Below are 21,435 nucleotides of genomic sequence, written 5' to 3' on the forward strand. Positions count from 1 at the left end.
GCCTGAGGCTACAGAGCAGGGTTGCCAACCATACAACTTTTTTCCCCGTACATAAACAACTAAAAATCTCATACATTGGCTTTCAAACCTCGTACATTTACCAAGAGTTTAAAATATTATAAAACTAAAAATAAGATATATTAAATAACTATGAATTTAGCAGCCAATTGTTAATTTAAAAATTTGGAATTAAACAAATAACATGTTACAGTGGTCATATTTTGTAGCCCCAAATTCTGGGCCCATTACTCGTCTCAGCTGTTTGGGCTGGGTGGGGGGGGGCAGTATATAGGTGGTGAGATGAGATATACTGGAATGTGTGAATGCTAAATATCGATTAACAAGTATAATATATTTTTATTTCACTCCCAGAAGTAACAAAGATTCGCAAAAGTGCATTATACAAATTGAGATTAAATGAGGATGCACATTAACATATAATTTCACCTCAAGACATAACAATTAGGTGATAATTTATTAGTTTATAAAATTACACAGGTACATGATATATTATTATTATTTAGACTATCTATAAGGCACTTTAGTTAACTTTGTTGTTAGCTAACTGGAATATATTCCCCCCTCATTGGTGGGAAAATCCTCTTTGTTGCTTTGGCAAATGTTTGGTGATGCTGAAGATTACATTAGATTAGATTTAGTTTCATTCCAATTGATATGTAGTGAGGAGGTCCTCCAGGATGTTAGAAAAACAATGATACATGACAAATATTTACAGCTGAAACAAATAAGCTAATGTACCTTCCACAGGTAAAGTGGAATTTTTTTTAATGAAGGCTATGTGAAAGAATCATTTTACAAACACTCATTTACTAATATCGCATTAATGCACTGAATTTAAAATTAAAAAAAATGTTTTTTGTTTATAATGTAATTAACATATAATAGAACTACTACAATAGTTATTTACAATGAACACATTACTGCATTGAAATGGTGCAAAAGTTAGATTGTACTTACACACATACACACACACACACACACACACACACACACACACACACACACACATTTATTTACAAAGAACACATTACTTCACTGAAATGGTGCAGAAGTTAGGTTGCTCTCTCTCTCTCTCTCTCTCTCTCTCTCTCTCTCTCTCTCTCTCTCCACACACAATTAACACATTATTGCACTGAAATTATATTGTATATAGATATATAAATACACATACAAATCAGTTGGTTCTACTGAGAAATTCATGTATGTTTTTTGGCAGTGGCCTGAGTCTTCAAATTCGATATTTCAGCTACCATCGATGTTCCCAGCATAACGCATGCTTAGCTTTAGTTGAATCATTGGAGTCGAGTAAAAGGCAGTCCTTACAAGCCAGATCCTTTAACCACTGATGTCTAAAATTTTGGAGCGATGCTGCGATGATGTGTTACCTTTCCTTTTTCTTTTCCAGCCGCCTTTGTGAGTATTTTTCTTGATGAAGTAAGAGTACACAAACGGTTACTCTCTTCCTCACAATCACTCATAATTATAGGTAAATAGGTAGCCCAAACAACTACACAAGAGACACAATATTACACTTACAGAACAGAGAAAAGTAGATACTACATATGGTGAGGAGGGCTATTGTCAGTAACGGAAGTACACTTGTGCTGAACTGTAGTGCACTGTGAGCTTAGAGCGCCGTAACGATCGCCTTATTTCGTTAAATACTTTGCATATGTGTTCATGTTCAAATGTGTGGCTAATTCATTATGAAATGGATACTGAATACCGTAGCATGCATTGTTAGACTGCATATGTTGGCAGCGCTACAGTTCGGTAATTGTCGGAGAAAGGGGCCATCTATTTTTCGCTGAGCAGTACTTTCGCTTTTGTGATATTCAGGGACGGCACATATGAAGAACAGGATTTGTTCCTCACGGATTCCTGGCTAACCAACCATAGGGTAGACTGCTTTTTCTTTTAAATGATGACATGTTTGTTTAGGGATAGCTTAGATTTGACTTTCAGTATAGAATTTGCAAGTGTTACGTAGAATTTTTGTATGACTAAAAGCCCCTGAAAAGAAAATTAGTATCAATGAGAAAAAAATTATTTTATTTCCATTGAACTTTCTCGTGCTCATTGCCATGCAGTCTAGTGTGCAAAATTCGAAACTTAGATAAAATGAATTCCAGAGACAGGCTTATCAGCTAATTATTTTTTATGAATTGCAAGTAAATAAAGATTGATTAATGTCATTAGTACAATAAAACATTTAATTTCTTTAGTAATAGGAAAGTCACAGGCATGTTGTGTTTATGTCAAAATTTTAGAAATTTAAATTGTAACTAAAAAGTACAAAAACCTACAAACAGAAGGGCCAATTTTGGAGAACAGCGCCATATTGAGGAAATGAACGAGTCTACTGTATTACCATGGAGAACAGATCTATTCTCCTTGAGTATTACATTTAACAGTTTTTTAATTGCTGAGTAACAATCTGTTGCACATGTGTCATTTCCATGCAAATTAGAAGTATTACTGGGTATGGGCCACTATTCCTTGTAAAGTTTTTCTAATTTCCTGGGATGAGGGAGAAGTGCAGTAACGAAGACCGAAAGCAAAAACCAACGCATAACAGCGGAATGGTTTCCTCACAATATTGCCAATGAGCACACAGTCCTATCTTATTGTGGTGTAAACAGGAAGCTAAGGGAACTAGGAAAACTTTAAAAGGTACATTAAAATGGTAAAATCCATGATCATACCCAATACGTCTACTTTTCATGTAGCAGACCCAATGTAGCCAAAGTGTAAAGACCAATATATGCTAAAACTGTTGACCACAATAAAAAAAATCATATTATAAAATTTCCTATGTCAGAATCTCGTACATAACTGTACGAGTATAACCGTGACCTCGTGCCTCGTACAGCAGACCACAGATCTCGTATTTGTATGAGGAACCTCATACGTTTGGCAACCCTGCTGCAGAGCTGCTGGGCTCGCCTTATATCCCCAATGTGATGGCGCCTCTGGTGACATAATTGTGAACTAGAGCAGTTGCTTGGTCCTCAGTATTGGAGGTAGACATCTCTTGTGAGATGGATAACTGACTGTGAATTTCAAAAATAGCAAGCAGTTATAACAACAGTATCGATCTGCTTGACTTGCAGAATGCATCTTGATACCATTCTGCTGCACAGTCATTATCTACTCTTCTCCTTCAGGTGCTGATCCAATATAACTCCTTTCCATTCTGCATGTAGGAGGCTAAGGGTACAGTCCTTGGTTGTATACTTACAGGTACCATGGCTGTTAAACTTATCCCAATCAGGCACCAAAAGCACTTCATAGAACGCACTCTGCACAGCAGCAAGGATGGCGAGCAAGTGATGATGGGATGAGAGAATACATTATGGAGGGGGAAATGGATGGAGGTGAGCAGTTGAAGCTCTTCAGTGATATATATCACATACATGAATATTCTTCTACTGAAGCGAATTAGCATCAACAGACTGTTTCTTCTATTTTGGAAGAGTGAATGCTTCCTATGGAATATCTCGGCAGTTTGCCCATGCTCATGAGCATGTACTGGTTGTGACATGAATCTTGACTCCATCCTTCTGCATTGCAACAATCTGATGAACCGAATTTTTCTACTTCTTTCTCCTACACTCTTCTGTTATCAAAGTCTTCCATCTCCTGTGTAACGATCTGTGGCTACAGACCTCCTTCGAATGTGTACAAGTAATACAGCTATCGAATACTGCTCTATCCTTCACATTCATCTCATTAATCGAACACATTGTGATGCTTCCACAAAGACTGCTCAGCATAGACTGAAACCCTCCCACTAATTCTGGTCATGTGAGCGGAGAAAAAAAGAAAATCCCAACTTCATTTCAATTTCCCGCCAAATTCTGTGGGAGGGGGTGTGAGTGGGACGTCAGCACAGCCCTGGGACAAAAAAATTCCCACGAAAATTTGAAATTCCCGCTAAAATTCGAAATTCCCACCTTTAGAGTAGGTACAGTAGGGGGAGGGGGTGGGGACTCAAGTGCTAGCTGCAGAAAACACATGAGCTCATCCAGAGGTGGGGTGGGGGTGGGTGCAATTAATTCATCAATTTCATTAATTTGCATATCAATTTGGTATCAAAATTGCACCCTGAACCTTCTTATTCCACAACTGTTGTGTGCAGAAAGAATCACGCCATAAGTTGCAACAATGGATAGAGAATCCACAAAAAGAATTTACAAACGATCACCAGAAAGGGTAAAAATGAACTATTACAAAAATTTGAGGTCATGATGCCATAGGATTCGTGGGAGATTAAAGAGCAGTTAGCCCAGCGCGAGACCCAATTGCGTGACATGATAAGCAGTGAAAAGGTCAGATTGTGTGAAGTAAATTGACAAACTCTCTCAAACCAGCATATAAGTAAAATACCACTGGGTTGAAGGGCTCGCAACTGGGGTAGAGCAAATTTCACTCAGTAACAACAGCACTTTGGATTAGACACAAATCATGGGCATAGCAGTGTTGGGAGAAATGACCTCTCATCAACGTGACTGGGATGGACAATGAGAAGTCAGTCGACGTTACGAGCAGGCAATCTGTGACTTGTAAGAAAGGGTTGTCCACTTGTGAGGACGTTACATGCTACCTGATTCTAGTGAAAGTTCTTCACAAGAACCCTGTGGAGACGATTAGTGTACTGCGTGCAAGCATGGTCGTAATGGAAATAAAGAAGAAAGGTTTGAAAGAGATCGAGGAAGCATGGCAATACATCAGAGGGTATTGTGTTGTATTGTATTCAACTGGGGACCCAGAAACGACAGAGAGGCTTCGTCCCCGCCGTAGCCCTCAGTGGTACACAACCCCCGGCCCCCCTCCCCCCAGGAATGTCTCACACCAGACGAGTGTAATCCCAATGTTTACATGGTAGAGTAATTATGGTGTATGCATACAAGGAGACCGTGTTTGCGGAGCAATCGCCGACATATTGTAACTGAGGCGGAATAAGGAAAACCAGCCCACATTCGCCAAGGCAAATGGAAAACCATCTTAAAAACCATCCACAGACTGGCCGGCACACCAGACCTCGACACTAATCCACTGGGCGGATTCATGCTTGGGACCAGCATGCCTTCCCACCCCGAAAGCAGTGAGTTAGACTGCAAGGCTAACAGGGCGTGCTACATCAGAGGGTAGTGTGAGGATAATTTGATCATAAACATTTTTCATCAGTGATGAAGTTCTTGTTTCGCAACACTGTCAACAGGACTCACCATTGTGCTTGGCTTGATCCATTTGAATACCCTGTACCACCTACATTGCCAATTGAGGATAAGCTTGAATAAATGTGTGACCATCTTCAAGGAGAACCGGCCACAGGAATGTATTTAGGAGTGCAAGAATGTAACTTGTATAACAACTTTTGAACGTGTTTCTCAAAGTCTACTGGTCACAAGCTATGTGAGACAGAATAAACTTTGAGAATTCTGAATTCTCTTGTCTGGCAAGGGACTCCGAGAATGGCTTGGAAAAACCAGTTTCTTGACAATCTGTATAGTCCAACCGATTTGATTAGAATATGATTTACAAAGCTGCCTGTTTATCATGGTCACATCATCCTTGCAGGTGTATTTGCACTGTCTGGCCCATCATGTCAATTCGGTGAAAGTGATTCCATGAGTTACCATCCATAATACAAGAAGTCAGAGTATGGTATAAGAAATGAGTAACATAAATAAAGTTTAACCTACCTGGCAGATTAAAACAGTGTGCTGGACCAAGACTCGAACTCGGGACCTTTGCCTTTCGCAGGCAAGTTCTCTACCACTGAGCTACCCAAGCATGACTCACGGCCCATCCTCACAGCTTTACTTCTTCCAGTACCTCGTCTCCTACCTTCCAAGCTTTACAGAAGCTCTCCTGCGAACCATGCAGAACTAGCACTCCTGAAAGAAAGGATATTGCGGAGACATGGCCTAACCACAGCCTAGGGGATGTTTCCAGAATGAGATTTTCACTCTGCAGTGGAGTGTGCTCTGATATGAAACTTCCTGGCAGATTAAAACTGTGTTCCAGACCGAGACTTGAACTCGAGACCTTTGCCTTTTGCGGGCAAGTGCTTTGCCTATGTAAGGCAATGGTCCCGAGTTCGAGTCTCGGTCCGGGCCAGAGTTTTAATCTGCCAGGAAGTTGCATATCAGAGCACACTCTGCTGCAGAGTGAAAATATCATTCTATGAAGAAAGTTCATTATTGGCCAAGCAAATTTCATTACATACGTTCTTGATCAGTTTTGTATGGTAAAGTGCTGAGAAATGAAACAACATTTTGAAACATCGAGATTTATTTCCTAACGAAAATATATACATACAAACATGTCAAACAATATTTTAGGGGAATAACTAATGCCTGTTTACCTTATCAATTTTATTTTTTTCCTTATGTAATCAATATCGTCTTAAATAATGTATTTTTATGCTTCATTAGAGTTGACTTTTTCACTTCAAATGTTATTTAATAAAAACTCCTTCACTGAATTATGCTCTTTCTTGTAAACAGTATAAGCATCAGCTCTGTTCTGTTAATGAAAAATCTAAATTATTTTTCGCCTTCAGATATCTGATCTCGTTTGTGGAAGAACATCCAATGGGAAAAAATGTCCAAGTCGTCACATAACATTGCAATTCGCCACGAAAACAAAGCACAATAATAAAATAAAGAACTCAATGAACATGGGTCCTAACTGTATAGAGGTTTTCTGTCACAAGCTAGGAGAGTGGAAAACATCATTAACAAAAACCTTGGTTTAAGTGGCCCAGCTGAAAGTATCATGTTAGGGCCCATTGCCAGGGTTACAGTGAAGACCTCAACAGCAACAAAGACAGAGAAGACAGATTTTGGTATGGGAGAGCTGGCAAAAAAGGTAACCTCTTGTCCAGGGTTGAAGTGGACAAAGGGCACGATGGTTCCCACGTTAGTGGCGTCTGTTGCACATATTAGTGGCAGCTGAATCGATAATACTCCAGGCTAACAACCTAGATACAGTTTGGTAATTCAAGGATGATGCTGTTCTTACTCTCTACAATTTACAACTTCAGATAACGAAATAGGAAGTTCGGACGATGGATGCACTACCCCGGCTGGTAGCTCTGATAGACTATACTGTAAAGCCTTTTAAGTTTAAGTTCAAATAGAACTGCTACTTTTGAATATTACATGTAAATTCTCTTCCGAAAATTGGGAAACAGAAGGACTTGGAATTATTGCTATAGAACAACAATACATAAATATTAGCAATGCAGGAAACGAGATTCTTAAATGAGAATGTAGTTGATACACATCATTACAGAATTTATAAAGGGAAACCAGTAGTAAGTATAATAATAAACATGTCAATGTTTGGAACAGTATTTTATGTAAGAAAAAAGCAAGCACCAAATATTTGTTTCAAAAATGAAACTCGCAAAATAGGACTAAATAACAAAGAAAATTGCAAAATACTAGAATATTTTTTGACAGGCTCTTAAGCTGTCTAGTTTCAACACTTAAATTGGAGTGTCCAGCAATATCACAAAATCTGGAGGAAGATTCCTACCGACAGAGCAAGAAAATCATGAAGCCATCAGATCACTCAAAAACAAGTAAGAAAATGGTGAAGACTCCATTACAGCAGAATTATTGAAATGGTCAGAACCATAGATTATAAATGATCTAGAACTGCTTTTTCAGAACATTTGGAAAACCTAAAAGATTCCAGCAGGCTGGAAAGTTGCGTTAATCCATCTGCCACATAAAAAGGGAGACAAACAAAAGATCAACAGTTTCAGAGGAGTGTCACTTCTGCCACTGGCATAAGTATATCATCATCAGTTCTCCTGGACAGAGTGGTAGAAACCTTAGACAAAAAACTGAGAGGTTTTCAAAAGGGAAGATCTGCACATAACAGATTTTTAACTTAAAACCAATAATTCACTACAGAATTTTAACCAGAAAAGCTGTAATAGTATTATTTATTGATTTCAAAAAGCATTTGATTCGGTAGACAGAGAGACAATAGATAAAATCATTACATAATTTGGTGTTCAAGCGAAATTAGCATACATAATATATGAAACTCTAACAAAGAAGATATCTAAAGTTAAATTTATGGAAGAATTGTCTCAGCCATTTGAAATAAAAATTGGTGTTAGACAAGGGGATGGTTCATCACCTTTACTATTTAATGGTGTTCTAGAAAAAATTGTAAGGATCTGGAATCTATAGCTGAGGAATCACAAAACTGAACCATTTTTCTAGGAAGGAAAAGAAGTTGAATTAAGGTAAACCGCCTGGCTTTTGCAGACAATTTTGCAGTACTTTCAGAAAATCTGAGAACTACAGTTATTCAAATAAATCTTCTGGAAGAAATAGCAAATAGAATTGGTCTAAGAATTTATATTGAAGAAGCAAAATCCACGCCAAACACACAAAATGCACCAAAATTCATAGAAACACAAATAGGTAAAATAGAGTGAGTAAAAAATTCAAATATCTTAGGGAAACTATACAATAGAATGGACTAGAACGATTTGCAGTAGATGCAAGAGTAAACAAATTGGAGAGTGCATACTGTTTGACAAAGAATATTTATAAAAAGGAATTCATTTCTAGAAATACAACACTATGTCAAAGTGGTATGACCAGAATTTTTATATGGATATGAAGGCCTAACAAGGGACTATAAGCTGGAGAAAACAGAGGTACCTGAAAGACAGATGGTTAGAAAAATAACAGGTGCAATACAAACTGCAGATGGATGGAAAATGAGAAGTAATGAGGAGATCTATCTAAATATAGAGAAAATATCAGAAGTGATGGCTAAGAGAAGATTACTCTTATTTGGACATGTGTACCGAATGAATGAAAATAGGGTCATGAAACAAATATTGCTGTATATCTGAAAGAAGAAATCGATGATATCTTGGATTACAGAAATAAGGGAAAAATCTAGAAAGGAACAACGTCAAAGAATCGAAAATAACAGACTGAAATCTTTTCAAGAATAAAATATTGTATTTAGGAGGCTTTCAATGCGGGGGAAGTGAGAATTCTGAAACAACATGGACAGAAGAAACGAAAAGATTACAGGCAACAAATTAAACCCACATACAGCTTTGCACAAAATACTTTATTTTTCCGACTCGGGAAAGGAAAGTATACTCAACTAACAGTCAAAGAGTAAAAACTTATATATAATGTTCGCTGTACTTGCATGGAGTAAACGAAGCCCACATCACTGGCTACTCCCACGTTCCCACACAGCCCCCCTTAAAGCGCGGAGCACCCGGGATAAACGGGTATTTAAACTTGACTTGTCTCCCCAATCTCGTATGGATAACTAGTTGCTGCGAGGATGAGGGAGCCGGTGTGGGTTGTTGCGTTCTGCTTCCATGCCCTCTTGCCATGGGTTCTTCTGCCATATCATGCGTTGTGAGTCCCAAACTTTGGTCCTTCTCATCCTGTTGAGTGTCATCATACTCCAGTTATGGTAAGACACATGCTAGTTTTACCTTCTCTATGGACACTCTAATAGTTCCGTCGTTCGGTGAGATGTCCACAGCATGGGTGTTGCGTCGTACTATTCTATAAGGTCCAATATATGGTGGTTGTAGTGGCGTTCTGACTGAATCTGTGCGGAGCATGAGATGTGTACAGTCTGCCAACGTATTATGTACGAAAACTGGTCGCTCACCATGTCTAGATACATTGTTTCCACATGCTGACGGATTTAACGTATCAGTGATGAGAGGTTTGTTGGCATCAGTGATACAGTGGCGGTTAGGTAATCTGCTGGGATTCTCATTGGTTCCCCATGCACCAATTTCGCTACTGATATTCGTCTTGTTTGTGGTCCATAATCAAAGGAGAACCGATGGTAATGCTTCTGTCCAGCTTCTCTGACGACACATAAGAGCTGCCTTCAACATCCTGTGCCACCTCCCCACCATAACATTGCCCACTGGATGGTAGCTTGTTGTATGGTGGTGCTGGAACTCACATAAATTAGTTAGCTCGTTGAACAGAATAGACTCGAACTGGCGGCCTTGATCTGTTGTGATATGAAGGGAACAACCAAAGCGAGCTAGCCATTGAGAGACAAACGCTTTTGCATGCGTTTCTGCCACTATGTCACTGATCTGAGTGGCCTCCGCCCATTTCGTGCGTCTGTATACCACTGTTAACAAGTATTTATAGCCATCTGAAACTGGGAGTGGACCCACTAAGTACAGAAGGACAGGTGCAAATCTTGATGGTGATCCTGTGAAATTCCCAATTTCTGCATGAACGTGTCGTCCAACTTTGCAGCAATGACACTGTAGGCATGCGCGAGCCCATTCCCTGGCGTCCTTTTTAATTGATGGCCAGACGAAACGTGCTGTCAGTAGCTTGATCGTGGCATTTGCCCCTGGGTGTGCCAGGCCATGAACACAGTCAAATGCCGCCTTACGAAATTGTTGTGGAATGTATGGGCCCGGATTCTGCCGTGATATAATGCACTATAACTTAAGCCTTCTTCCTGGTATGAGTATCGGCCGTAAGTGTAACCCTGTTGTGTGGTCTGTCAATAGCTTCTGTAGATCCAGATCCGCTTCGTGCGATGTCGCGACTTCTTCGTAGTTTATTGTGCTGGTCACACCGCAAACACGAGAAAAGTAATCTCCAACCAGATTCTCTGCGCCTCCGATGTGTCTTAAACCATGGTAAATTGACTGACAAACTCTATGTGCCGGAACTGCCTTGGTGAGCACTTATCTCTTATGTTGCTGAAAACTGACACTATAGGTTTATGATCAGTGAAAATTATTACTGGCCTGGCTTCAGTATACGGGAGGAAATGTTTGGCGCTTTCATATATTTCCAACAACTCTCTATCATATGCACTCCATCGTGTCTTTCGGAGTTGCAGCCTCTTTGTGAAGAAACTAAGAGGTTGCCAATGACCATCGACCTGTCGTTGCAAGGCTGCACCAATTGCGACCTGGCTGGCGTCTACAACAAAACTCAACGGTGCTGCAGCTATGGGGTGCGCGAGTAACACTGTCTCTTCTAAGCTTCTTTGTAAGTCTCCAAAAGCTTTTGTCATTTCTGGTGTCCACTGAAGCTTTCGCTTTTCTGTGGTATTCTTGCCAGTCAGTGCACTCGTAAGTGGGGCGTCTGTTTCGGCGGTAATTGGTAAATGACGCCGATAAAAATTACCGTTACGAGATAACGTCTAAGTTGTTTGTAGTCTGTGGGTTTTGGTAAGTTGCCTAACATGTCGATCTTCTCCGGTAATGATTGTATACTGTCGGTTAGGACTACATAGCCGAGAAAAGTTACTTGACTCTTGCCCATGACGCATTTGTGCTCATTTAACACTACTCCATATTTATCGGGCCTCTGTCGTACCTCCTGAATATGTCTATCATGTGATTGCATATCCTCTGAGAATACCAAAATATCTTCCAGATATGCATAGAAGGAAGGTAATCCCTGGAGCACTTCATCAACGAATCTTTGCTAGGACTGGGCTGCATTTTTGTGTCCGTATGGCATAAACAGTAATTCGAGTAGCCCAAAGAGTGTGATCACCGCCGTCTTTGCCACGTCAGCAGCAGCCACAGGAATCTGACTGTATGCATCACGACAATCCAGTACTGAGAATACTTTCGCACATGCAAGAGCATAGGTAAACTCTTGAATGTTTGGTATGGGGAACTTGTCCGGGATTGTTCTCGTGTTCAATCGGCGGTAGTCGCCACAGCGACGTCATGTGCCGTCTTTCTTGCGTACCAGGTGGAGAGGGGACGCCCAAGAACTGGCAGATCTTCTAATTACTCCAGCCTGGTGCATCTCCTCAAATATAGCTTTTATCTCCGCTAATCGCTCTGGGGCTAATCTGCGGACGTGTCTTGATACTGACGGACCTGGGGTGGTGCGTATGTAATGCACTGAGTTATGTTTAACTACTGGAGTCCTTATGGCTTCTTGTTGGGGAGACTGTATAGCTGAGCTACTGACTCTTCCTAAAACAGCCTCTGCCACACTGCACCGAAAACCTTTTAACATGCCCCTTTTTGATCCGGTAGTAAGAGAGTGATTTGACAAGTCCATGGTGAGTGCAAAATGAGACAAGAAATCTGCGCCTAAGATTGGCTGTAAAATATCTGCCACTACAAAATTCCACTTATAACAGGTAGCAAAACCAATATCTATCGTGAGTTCTTTATAACTGTATGTGTTTATACTTGAATTGTTAACTGCTATCAATTTCAAAGGCTCCCATGTGTCCTTTTTAAGAAAGCTCGGGGCCAGCGAGATGCTCACTTCCGAGCCGGTGTCTATCAGGAAGTTGAGGCCTGAGAGTCTATCAACCACTTGTAATCTGTGTGATATTAGCTTAAACTCCCAGGGTGATGCAGAGTGGCATAAAGGCGCAGCATATGGGAAGCCTTCCAGTGCCTTACCTTGACTGTGCGTGTTGCTGCCTGCAACTGTCACCTGTTTCCCCATTCGTATACAGCGCGGTTCGCGAGTGCCGCAGCCCGTAGCGCTTAGAGCGGGCTTTCCTCGCCATTTGGGTATCCGCAAGGTTTTGTGCATCTCATAGCTTGTGACCCGAATCGTCTGTGATACCAGTAAAAATTGTCGGTGTGAGCTTGATCCTGTTTGGCATCTGACGTCATCTTGTTACTGGTTAACCTGGTGGACGCCTGCAGCTCCAAGTTATGTAGCCGAGTAGGCATATTTTCCATCGCATCTTGCAATTTCCTGTCCCCTCAGTGACGCCTAGTTTTTGTCAGTAACCTGTGGCTGCACAGCTTAGCTTCGATTCTTCTAATCATTCCTATGAGTCATCATTGGCTTCCATTGCAGAGGTGGCAGATAACGTTGCTACAGACGCTATGAGCGTCGACTGTAAAGTAGCGAAAGCTCTGTCAGCTATTTGCAGTTGCTTGTCAAGAGACTGTCATTTGTCCGCAATCAACGTCAGTTGAATTTGATGAGGAAACTACTGTCGCCGGATGTGCAGTAACAATCCATTAGGTATCATGCTTGCGTTGACTACAATATGTAAATGTCTCCAAAATTCAGATGGACTTCTGTCGCCGCGTTTCTCCTGATACATCACCTGGGAAAGACGCTGTTCAGGTAATTTCATGCAGCGAGCGGTCAACGTCGTTTTTTATTGCGGTGTATGATTGTTGGAGCGGCGGATGTATGGTCATATCAGAGATTACTGCTGTTGCCCTCTGATCCAAGTTGCTAATTGTGAGAGTGAATTGTTCATACTCTTCGGTTATGTGTTGTTGCTCGAAGATATTCTCTATTATCGCAAACCTTATGTCTGGTTGCGTATACATGAATGGAGGCGCTCTTAACTGCAACTATGGCGTTGTTGATAATGGCGTGTTCGTGCGCGAAAAATCTTCAGAATGTGGGTATACTACTAGAGTTTGAAAATTTTTGGATTCCGTTTCGCCACCATTCTTCGGCATTTCAAGCTGCGAAAGCCCAATCTCTTGCTTTAGCCGTCGTATCTCGTCGCTTGTTGCTTGGAGAATTTTGTTAGATTCTTCCATCTTTGACGAAACTACCACACAATATTAACTTGCGAGAGCTTTTTCTATTTTTCCCAGGGTCACCAGTTGTGTAGACAACAAATTAAACCCACATAGAGCTTTGCACAAAACACTTTATTTTTCCGACTCGGAAAATAAAAGTAAACTCAACTAATAATCGAAGAGTAAACACTTATGTCTAACGTTCGCTGCACTTGCATGGAGTAAACGAAGCATCCATCACTGGCTACTCCCACGTTCCCACAAGATAATATGGGAAGAAGAGGAAGGAGTAATGGACAAATAGAAAATAACAAGGAAAGAAGAAGAACCGAAGTTGTTAGGTGATCCTAATTGGTCAATAAGAATGTTAAAAAAATTAAATAAAGTAAAAATAAAGATTAAGGCACAGAAGCGCAATATCTACTACTGTAACTTGAGTTTGCGCAGCGTAAATAGTTGCCTAGCGGTGTTAGCATACGACAACATCGTCAAACTTTGTTCCCGAAAAACCAAGGCTTCACTTGATTTTCTGTATGAATATCATCTTTGCAATGCATTGTGGAATGTTGTCACGTCACGCAGCGTGACAACTATATTTCGTTCATCATGAGAATAAACCTGATGTAAACAAACACAAACGCGGTGATTGGTCAGAAGCAGTAGAATACGTACACTTGTGTTGTTACACTCCCAGAATTAGGTCCTGCTTGTGTATTAGATATCTTATTACTAAGTTACGTTAAGTAAAACTTCAAGATATTCAAATGCATTAACAGCCATCGACGATTTTCTTAATCACGCTTTAGCCACGCAGTTTTTATTTCAAAAATCGTGTACGGTCACAGCCTCTGCAGCGTTGTACTCTAATTGCCGCGCTGTTAATGCGTAGTATGAAAATGGCTGAGGTTGCTTTCTGTTCCGTAGTGAAACACGCGTGTCGAACACGGTTAAAAAGTACTGAGAAATAGGTTGTTCTTAATGTTTTCCATAAATTTACCGAGATAATCGGCTTTGAAGTTTTCCCAGCGTTGTATATAATGCAGTTGATAAAGCAACTCACATTGAACGTGTAGCGCAGTCGATAGCGTAACGGAATGTAAAGCAAAGTCGGCTATTCATGCGTTCGTGCAGATTTCTCCAGTATAATTTTTTTCTTCTCGCTCAATTTGAAATACCTACATCTCGTAATTATGAAACTCATCATCATTTTTTATGAATAATGCATGGCCTCTTGCTTCTAATTACATATTGGACGCGAAATTCCTTTTTCCGTTTCAAATGCAAATTCTTAATTATCGATGTTACATGAAAGACTGTTCATAAAAGTTGTTTAAATTAAGAAAACATAACAATTTAATTTTCAAGGCAAAAATGATAAACCTAATCCTCTTTATTTGGACTATGTCCATCGTTTCATAACACATATGAAAAACAATCATTTTCACAGCATCGAGCGCATCATACAAATGCTTCATTTTTACATTTGCTACTGTACCATAAGAATACGAAACCAACAGAACTGATCTGGAGCCAAGCTGTGGGATTTGGCCCGAGAAGTGACAAAACAAGCTGCCAGACGTACTGGAACTAACGCACACAGCTTTTTCACTCGTCACTGACGAACGCTGGCGGGATATACAGGATGAAAAGTACTTAAACCGACAAACTCTGGTAGGTGACATCAAAACAAATATTTTTCCCTAAATCATTTTTTTCCTATGAGGATTTTTTAAACTGGTGGAGGCCAAATTACTCTCTTCAATTGTTAGAGGCCGTATTACGATCTTCAGTTGTAGGCAACTGCTGTCCACCAGTGTAGTAGTGCATTGTCTGCGTTTACTAATAGAGTGATACACCTGGAGTGAGTACACTGATGTGGTTGGTGCATACTGCGTAACGCAACACAACCGACAAGCTGCACAGCGGGTTTATCAACAACAATATCCTAATCGCCGTATCCCGCACCATATGACCTTTGCTGCTCTATACCAACATCTGCGTGAGACCGGGTCATTTAGCAGATTACCTGGACAGGGACGTCGTCGCACGGTAAGAACGCTGCAATTTGAGGAAGCTGTCTTGCAGCATGCGGAGCAGGATCCTTCAATCAACACTCGTGCAATTGCACGTACCATGGGGACGAATCAGACGAATGTAAGAACAGTCCTTCGAGTGCAATTTTTACGTCCATTTCACTTGCAGCGTGTCCGCAACCTGGAACCAATTGATTATCCACCTAGAGCATAGTTTTCGCGGTGGTACCTGGAACAGTGTGAAATATATCCTACATTTCCATCCTCCGTGTTATTTACCGATGAAGCAACGTTGGGGCGTGATGGAGTCTTCAATATGCACAATTCGCATTTTTGGAGTGAGGATAACCAACATGCCACAGTTACTAGCGCTCATCAAGTGCGGTTCTTTGTTAATGTGCGGGTCGGTGTTGTTGAGGGCTGTTTAATTGGGGCGTATCTGCTACCTAGGCCATTAAATGGCAGGCAACATTACAATTTTCTCGGCAGAGCATTGTCAGAATTGCTGGAAGACGTCCCGCTCCCTACAATACAACGCATGTGGTTCCAACATGACGGGGCGCCGGCACATTTCAGTCGTCGTATGCGTCGATTCCTGGACCGACGGTTCCCAGAAAGGTGGATTGGCAGAGGTGGTTCTGTAGCATGGCCTGCTCAGTCCCCAAATATTTCCCCTCTAGACTTTTTTGTGTGGGGCGAGATGCACAACCTTGTTTATGCAACTCCTGTTGCATCAGAAGAGGTTCTGGTTGCCCGGATAGTAGCAGCAGCAGGAACAATTCAGGATACTCCTGGGGTTTTTGCCCGTGTCAGACAGAACATGATCCGACAGTTTAACCTTTGTTTACGTGTCAATGGAGGCATTTTTGACAATTTACTGTAATTGAAATTGGGTTGTGTTAATATGTTGCCTCTTGGTCATAAAAAAATGGAAAAGCGTTTGTTGGTTTAGTTACTTTTCCACCAGAGAAATCTTCCTCTACCGGTTTAAATAATCCTCATAGGAAAACATGACGTTAGGGAAAAATATTTGTTTTGGTGTCCCCTACAACCTCACAGAGTTTGTCGGTTTAAATACTTTTCACCCTGTAGAACGGCTCGTCATAAAAGGAGAAAATTCTACGCCTGGCTGGCTTCGTGGATTCTGTTGTTGATAGGTTCGTTATCCACGTAGAAGGTGACACTTCCAGAATTGAAATGTATTTCTCGAATTCGGATAAGGAAGGAGCTAAGAGGTTACCAGACGACTGACTGTAAGTAATACCTTCAGTGACCTCAATGTTTAACTATATGGCGAAATCCTTGAATATTATCTTATGTTACACATAGATTACGCAGAAAAATTACCCTGTGGTTAAGTCAGGAATTTTCATCGTTCTTGTTTTAGTTACAATAGTACATTATCTAAAAACGATAACGTGTTTCGGTTTTTGTCTAGTCGTCTAAGGAGCGTATTGTGGGAGATTTGCAGTGTATTATTTCATGCTGCTTAAAAATTAAATGGCATTCGAAGCTGTATTCTTGCTGTGCTCGTCTCATTTTACGTGTGAACTGCATCTGGCCATGTCACTGCAGGCCAGGTGTAATCAACTGACCTGCCAGTGCTAAATGAAATGCGCCAGTAAAGCTGTTGTCCCGTATCATCGCTAAGTCGACGTGCGCGTAACGACAGCACAAAACGTATCCTATTAACGTACTTGACAGTACTCGCGACAGCTTGGGTGCAGTCCCACGTGAAACTGAAATCCAATGAGGTTTCAGCATCTACATGTACATGGTTACTCTGCAATTCACACTGAAGTGCCTGACAGAGGGTTCATGGAATTATTTTCATACTACTTCTTTACCATTCCACTCTCGAATGAAGCGTGGGAAAAAGGAACACCTGAATCTTTCCGTTCGAGCTCTGATTTCTCTTATTTTATTACATGATGATCATTTCTCCCTACGTAGGTGGGTGTCAATAAAATATTTTCGCATTCCGAAGAGAAAGTTGGTGATTGAAATTTCGTAAATAGATCTCGCCGCAAAGAGAACCGCCTTTGTTTCAGTAACTGCCACTCTAACTCGCGTATCGTATCAGTGACACTCTCACCCCTACTGCGCGATAACCGAAACCAGCTGCCCTTCTTCGCACTTTTTCAATGTCCTCCGTCAATCCTATCTGGTAAGGGTCCCACACCGCGCAGCAATGTTCCAGCAGAGGACGGACAAGTGTAATGAAGGCTGTTTCTTTAGTGGGTTTGTCGCATCTTCTAAGTGTTCCGCCAACAAAGTGCAGTCTTTGTTTCTCCTTCTCCACAATATTATCTGTGTGGTTTTTCCAATTTAAGTTGCTCCAAATTGTAATTCCTAGGTATTTAGGCGAATTGATAACCCTTAGATTTGTGCGATTTATCGTATAGCCAAAACGCGGAAGAATATATAGTGCAATGTTTACATCTGGTTTATTCTTATGATGAACAAATTATTGTATGAACTGGCCTGAACATGCTTCACTGCTCTTCAGAAAATTGCAGATTGTATCATATTTCAAAAGCAGCGATAAATAGGGATAATCCTTGCAGTTCAATATGCAATTTTTAAAAATATTTTCTCCAGGTCATTTTTTTTAAATACTTGCTAGAAAACAAACTTTATCGCTTCAACCTCTCTAATACGTAGTGACGTAAAGTAATTAATATGTTTCAACCCATTGTTTGTCTCTCTTGTTTGCGGTAATATATGTCCCGCCTCCAGAATCAGTTTTGTTTACTTTCTTTATTAAGAACTGTAGGAAGTTCTTTGATTCTCCAACTTCCTCTAGAAAAGGCACTTCGTTCAAAGATCTAAAGAATTGTTGGTAGTTGTCTTTGGGATTGTTGCCGTATAAGGACGAGAGTGATTTTCGAGCGTGGGTGGACAGTTCAGAAATTTGGGAGGAAAGGTTTTACACGTGCTTGTGTAAAGTGTGGTTAATTTAAGCGGAGCGCATTTATTTTTCCATGATGACTGCACAAACTGGCGCTGGCGATTCCAGAAAGACCCAAGCGGGTGCTTATAAAGATAAGAGAAAACCAGCAGACGTTCGCGAGAGCAATATAAATGCTGCCAAAGGTATGCCCAAAGTTACTCTACCGAAGTTATTTGTCGCAACTTCTTACAAGTGAGGCATATATCTGATTCTGAAAAATCTTAATTTTATCGCTCGGATTCCCAATGCCCGTTACAGTCTTTACTGAAATAAAAATTTGGCTAGTGTGATGCTGGATACCCATTTCAACATGAAATCTTGGTTGAGGCGACAGACGCCTCTGTAGCTAGCCATGGTTGAAGTTAGCTTGAAGCAGGGTGGTCGATATAAAAACTAAAGGTAAATTCAGAAGACAAACATTAAATAACGAACAGGCCACTGAACGACATTTTGATGCATAATAACGCCTCAGTGACAGTGGGAAGTATACTAGTATTGAAGACAGTCGCACACGTAGTAGATATCGCGGAAGATCCAGATTGTGAAACTTACAAGAGGTTTTTTTTTTTTTTTTTTCTCTTGTCTACAAATTACGTTATTCGATGTGACGACATGAGATCTTTACACAAGATCAAGTAAGCAGATTTGTACACAAGAACTGCATCAGTACTGTGAGCTTGATGTTATGAATCATTTGTTAAGTGGCTATATCGGTGATTAATTGGGCCCATCAAGCAACACAGATGAGTAGTAAAAACTCTTAAGTTATGATTCATTCATTGTCAGGAAGCACTACTTGGCATTTTTGGCAGTCCTCATTGTGTTGGCCTTGAAGACTGTGGTACTGTTTTTATTTTATATGCTTTCACTTCATTGTCTTGTGGACTTAACTGTCGTGGTGCTGTAGCTGCAGTGAATGGAAGATTCCTCTAGCTTAACAAAGTAGATCTAGTTAGAATTCTGTTTGAAGTAGATAACCAAACACGTCACAGAGACTTATAAGACTTGTTCACTGAACAGTATTTTCTCGAACAGTATTTTCTCTGTAACAATATATGCGGCTGATATAAAAAATTGGTTTTTGTTGATTTGTTGTTTACAAAACTACCTTATGACACACACAATTTCCATGCAGCCTTGACATCCATGCCTAGAGTTTAGAGTGGAACTCTATTGTGATGTGAATATCCTCATCAAGCTCCCACTTAACGTAAAGTATGAGAATACTCAAATTCAAAATGAAGTCCCAAAGAAAGCCTTAGTACATCTGTACGTGAAAATTATATTCATGTTAGTGGCACAAGAAGTAAGTTTTAATTTATACATGACTTTGTTCTTATGGTAAATAAGTCACTGTAGACTATTAATAGTTGATGGACATTAAGAGGTAACCAGCAGCCACATGCAACAGAGGAAGCTCCAGCTTTTGTTTCTTAGTAGCAGCATTCCAATTAATTTTTAGCTACAGTAAGTCAAAATATGTTAAACTGCTGTAACAGTAGTAAATTATTAGTGCTGTTTCTAGCAGATACTAAACATTGTTGTTGTGTACCCTGACTCATTTCATATCCTTGAAGGTTCTCTATAATTAGATCTGCAGGACACAAATTATGTATGAAACAAGTGGTTGATCCATGTTACTTAACACTACCTCAGTCAAAATCAAAGTTGCACACTTTAGGTAGAAAAATGTATTATGGTGAGAATAGTTTCAGCTTATATGCTGCTCTGATAGAAAGCCATGTCAAAAATTTATCCAGTATCAAGTACTACAAGACTGAACACCGTACAGGAAATTAAATTAAGAAGTAAACAGGAACGATGTTGTTAATCCACAAAGAAAGGTAGAGAGAGGGGGGGGGGGGGATGTGGAAATAGACATGGGTAGAGAAATTTGACTTCTGCAGGGAATAAAAATTTAGAAAAATTATATTCATTAGTTATTTACTTCCATGTTTAGTCACTCATTGGTGAATTTCTTTTATGACTGACACAAAGGCTCAATGTGACAAAAGGTACAAGAACTAATACAATAAATTGTGGAAGTGCTAAATAGATGTTAATTAGTTGCATTTCAAAACTGCATAATCACTGTAAGAATACTTAAGTTTTTAAAAAGTATGTTTGGACAGTGGATTATCATCATGTTATAAACTTACATTTGTCTGTCGATCAACAGACTCTCTTGCAAACATTGTATTTGAGATGACTGTAAAGCACTTGTGGCTCAAAATGTATTAAATTCCCTTTCCTTCTCCTGATGAAGAAAATATTCTTTAAGTTGCTCTGTTTCTGTCTATCAGACTCAATTATGGTGCTGAGTAATTAACACCATCATTCAACATGAAAGAGAACTCATGCAAACATTTCCCCAAATCAAATAATTCAACAGCTTCTTATAAATGTAAACCAGACAAATGAGGCAAATGACCTAAGATTCAGTGGCAAGGGCACCTGGAAATGAATCAGTTCTCAGCTCCTTTAGTGAAGGAGAGCTGAAAAAGCCATAGGAGAAAAGTAAGGATGATAAGGACCAATGGATGACAAATAGAACAGACAAATGAACTCAGACTAAGAACACTGAAAAGGCTTGTGGAACTCTATGATAACTGCTTAAAACAGAATAATAAACCAAAAGTGTGGAGGGAAACCTAGATAATTGCTGTTGTAAAATTGGAGAAAGAGCTTTCCAACCCTCCAAGCTATTGGACGAGCTCATTATTATACTGTCTATATGTTGTTGTTGTGGTCTTCAGTCCTGTGACTGGTTTGATGCAGCTCTCCATGCTACTCTATCCTGTGCAAGCTTCATCATCTCCCAGTACCTACTGCAACCTACATCCTTCTGAATCTGCTTAGTGTATTCATCTCTTGGTCTCCCTCTACGA

At 40.2% G+C, this 21,435-nt stretch overlaps 1 protein-coding gene across 1 annotated transcript in view; it reads left to right on the plus strand.

The window, feature by feature from the left end:
* The first annotated feature begins 18,427 nt into the window (after window positions 1–18,427).
* The window catches only part of LOC124619402 (T-complex protein 1 subunit delta), a 100,236-nt gene continuing 97,228 nt past the window's right edge, over window positions 18,428–21,435 (plus strand). Inside the window, exon 1 of the mRNA XM_047145758.1 lies at window positions 18,428–18,690. Coding sequence (XP_047001714.1) covers window positions 18,579–18,690 — 112 coding nt within the window. The 5' untranslated portion in view covers window positions 18,428–18,578. The remainder of the gene's footprint in view (window positions 18,691–21,435) is intronic.

The sequence above is a fragment of the Schistocerca americana genome, chromosome 6 (genome assembly GCF_021461395.2).
Source record: "Schistocerca americana isolate TAMUIC-IGC-003095 chromosome 6, iqSchAmer2.1, whole genome shotgun sequence".
Lineage (NCBI taxonomy): Eukaryota > Metazoa > Arthropoda > Insecta > Orthoptera > Acrididae > Schistocerca > Schistocerca americana.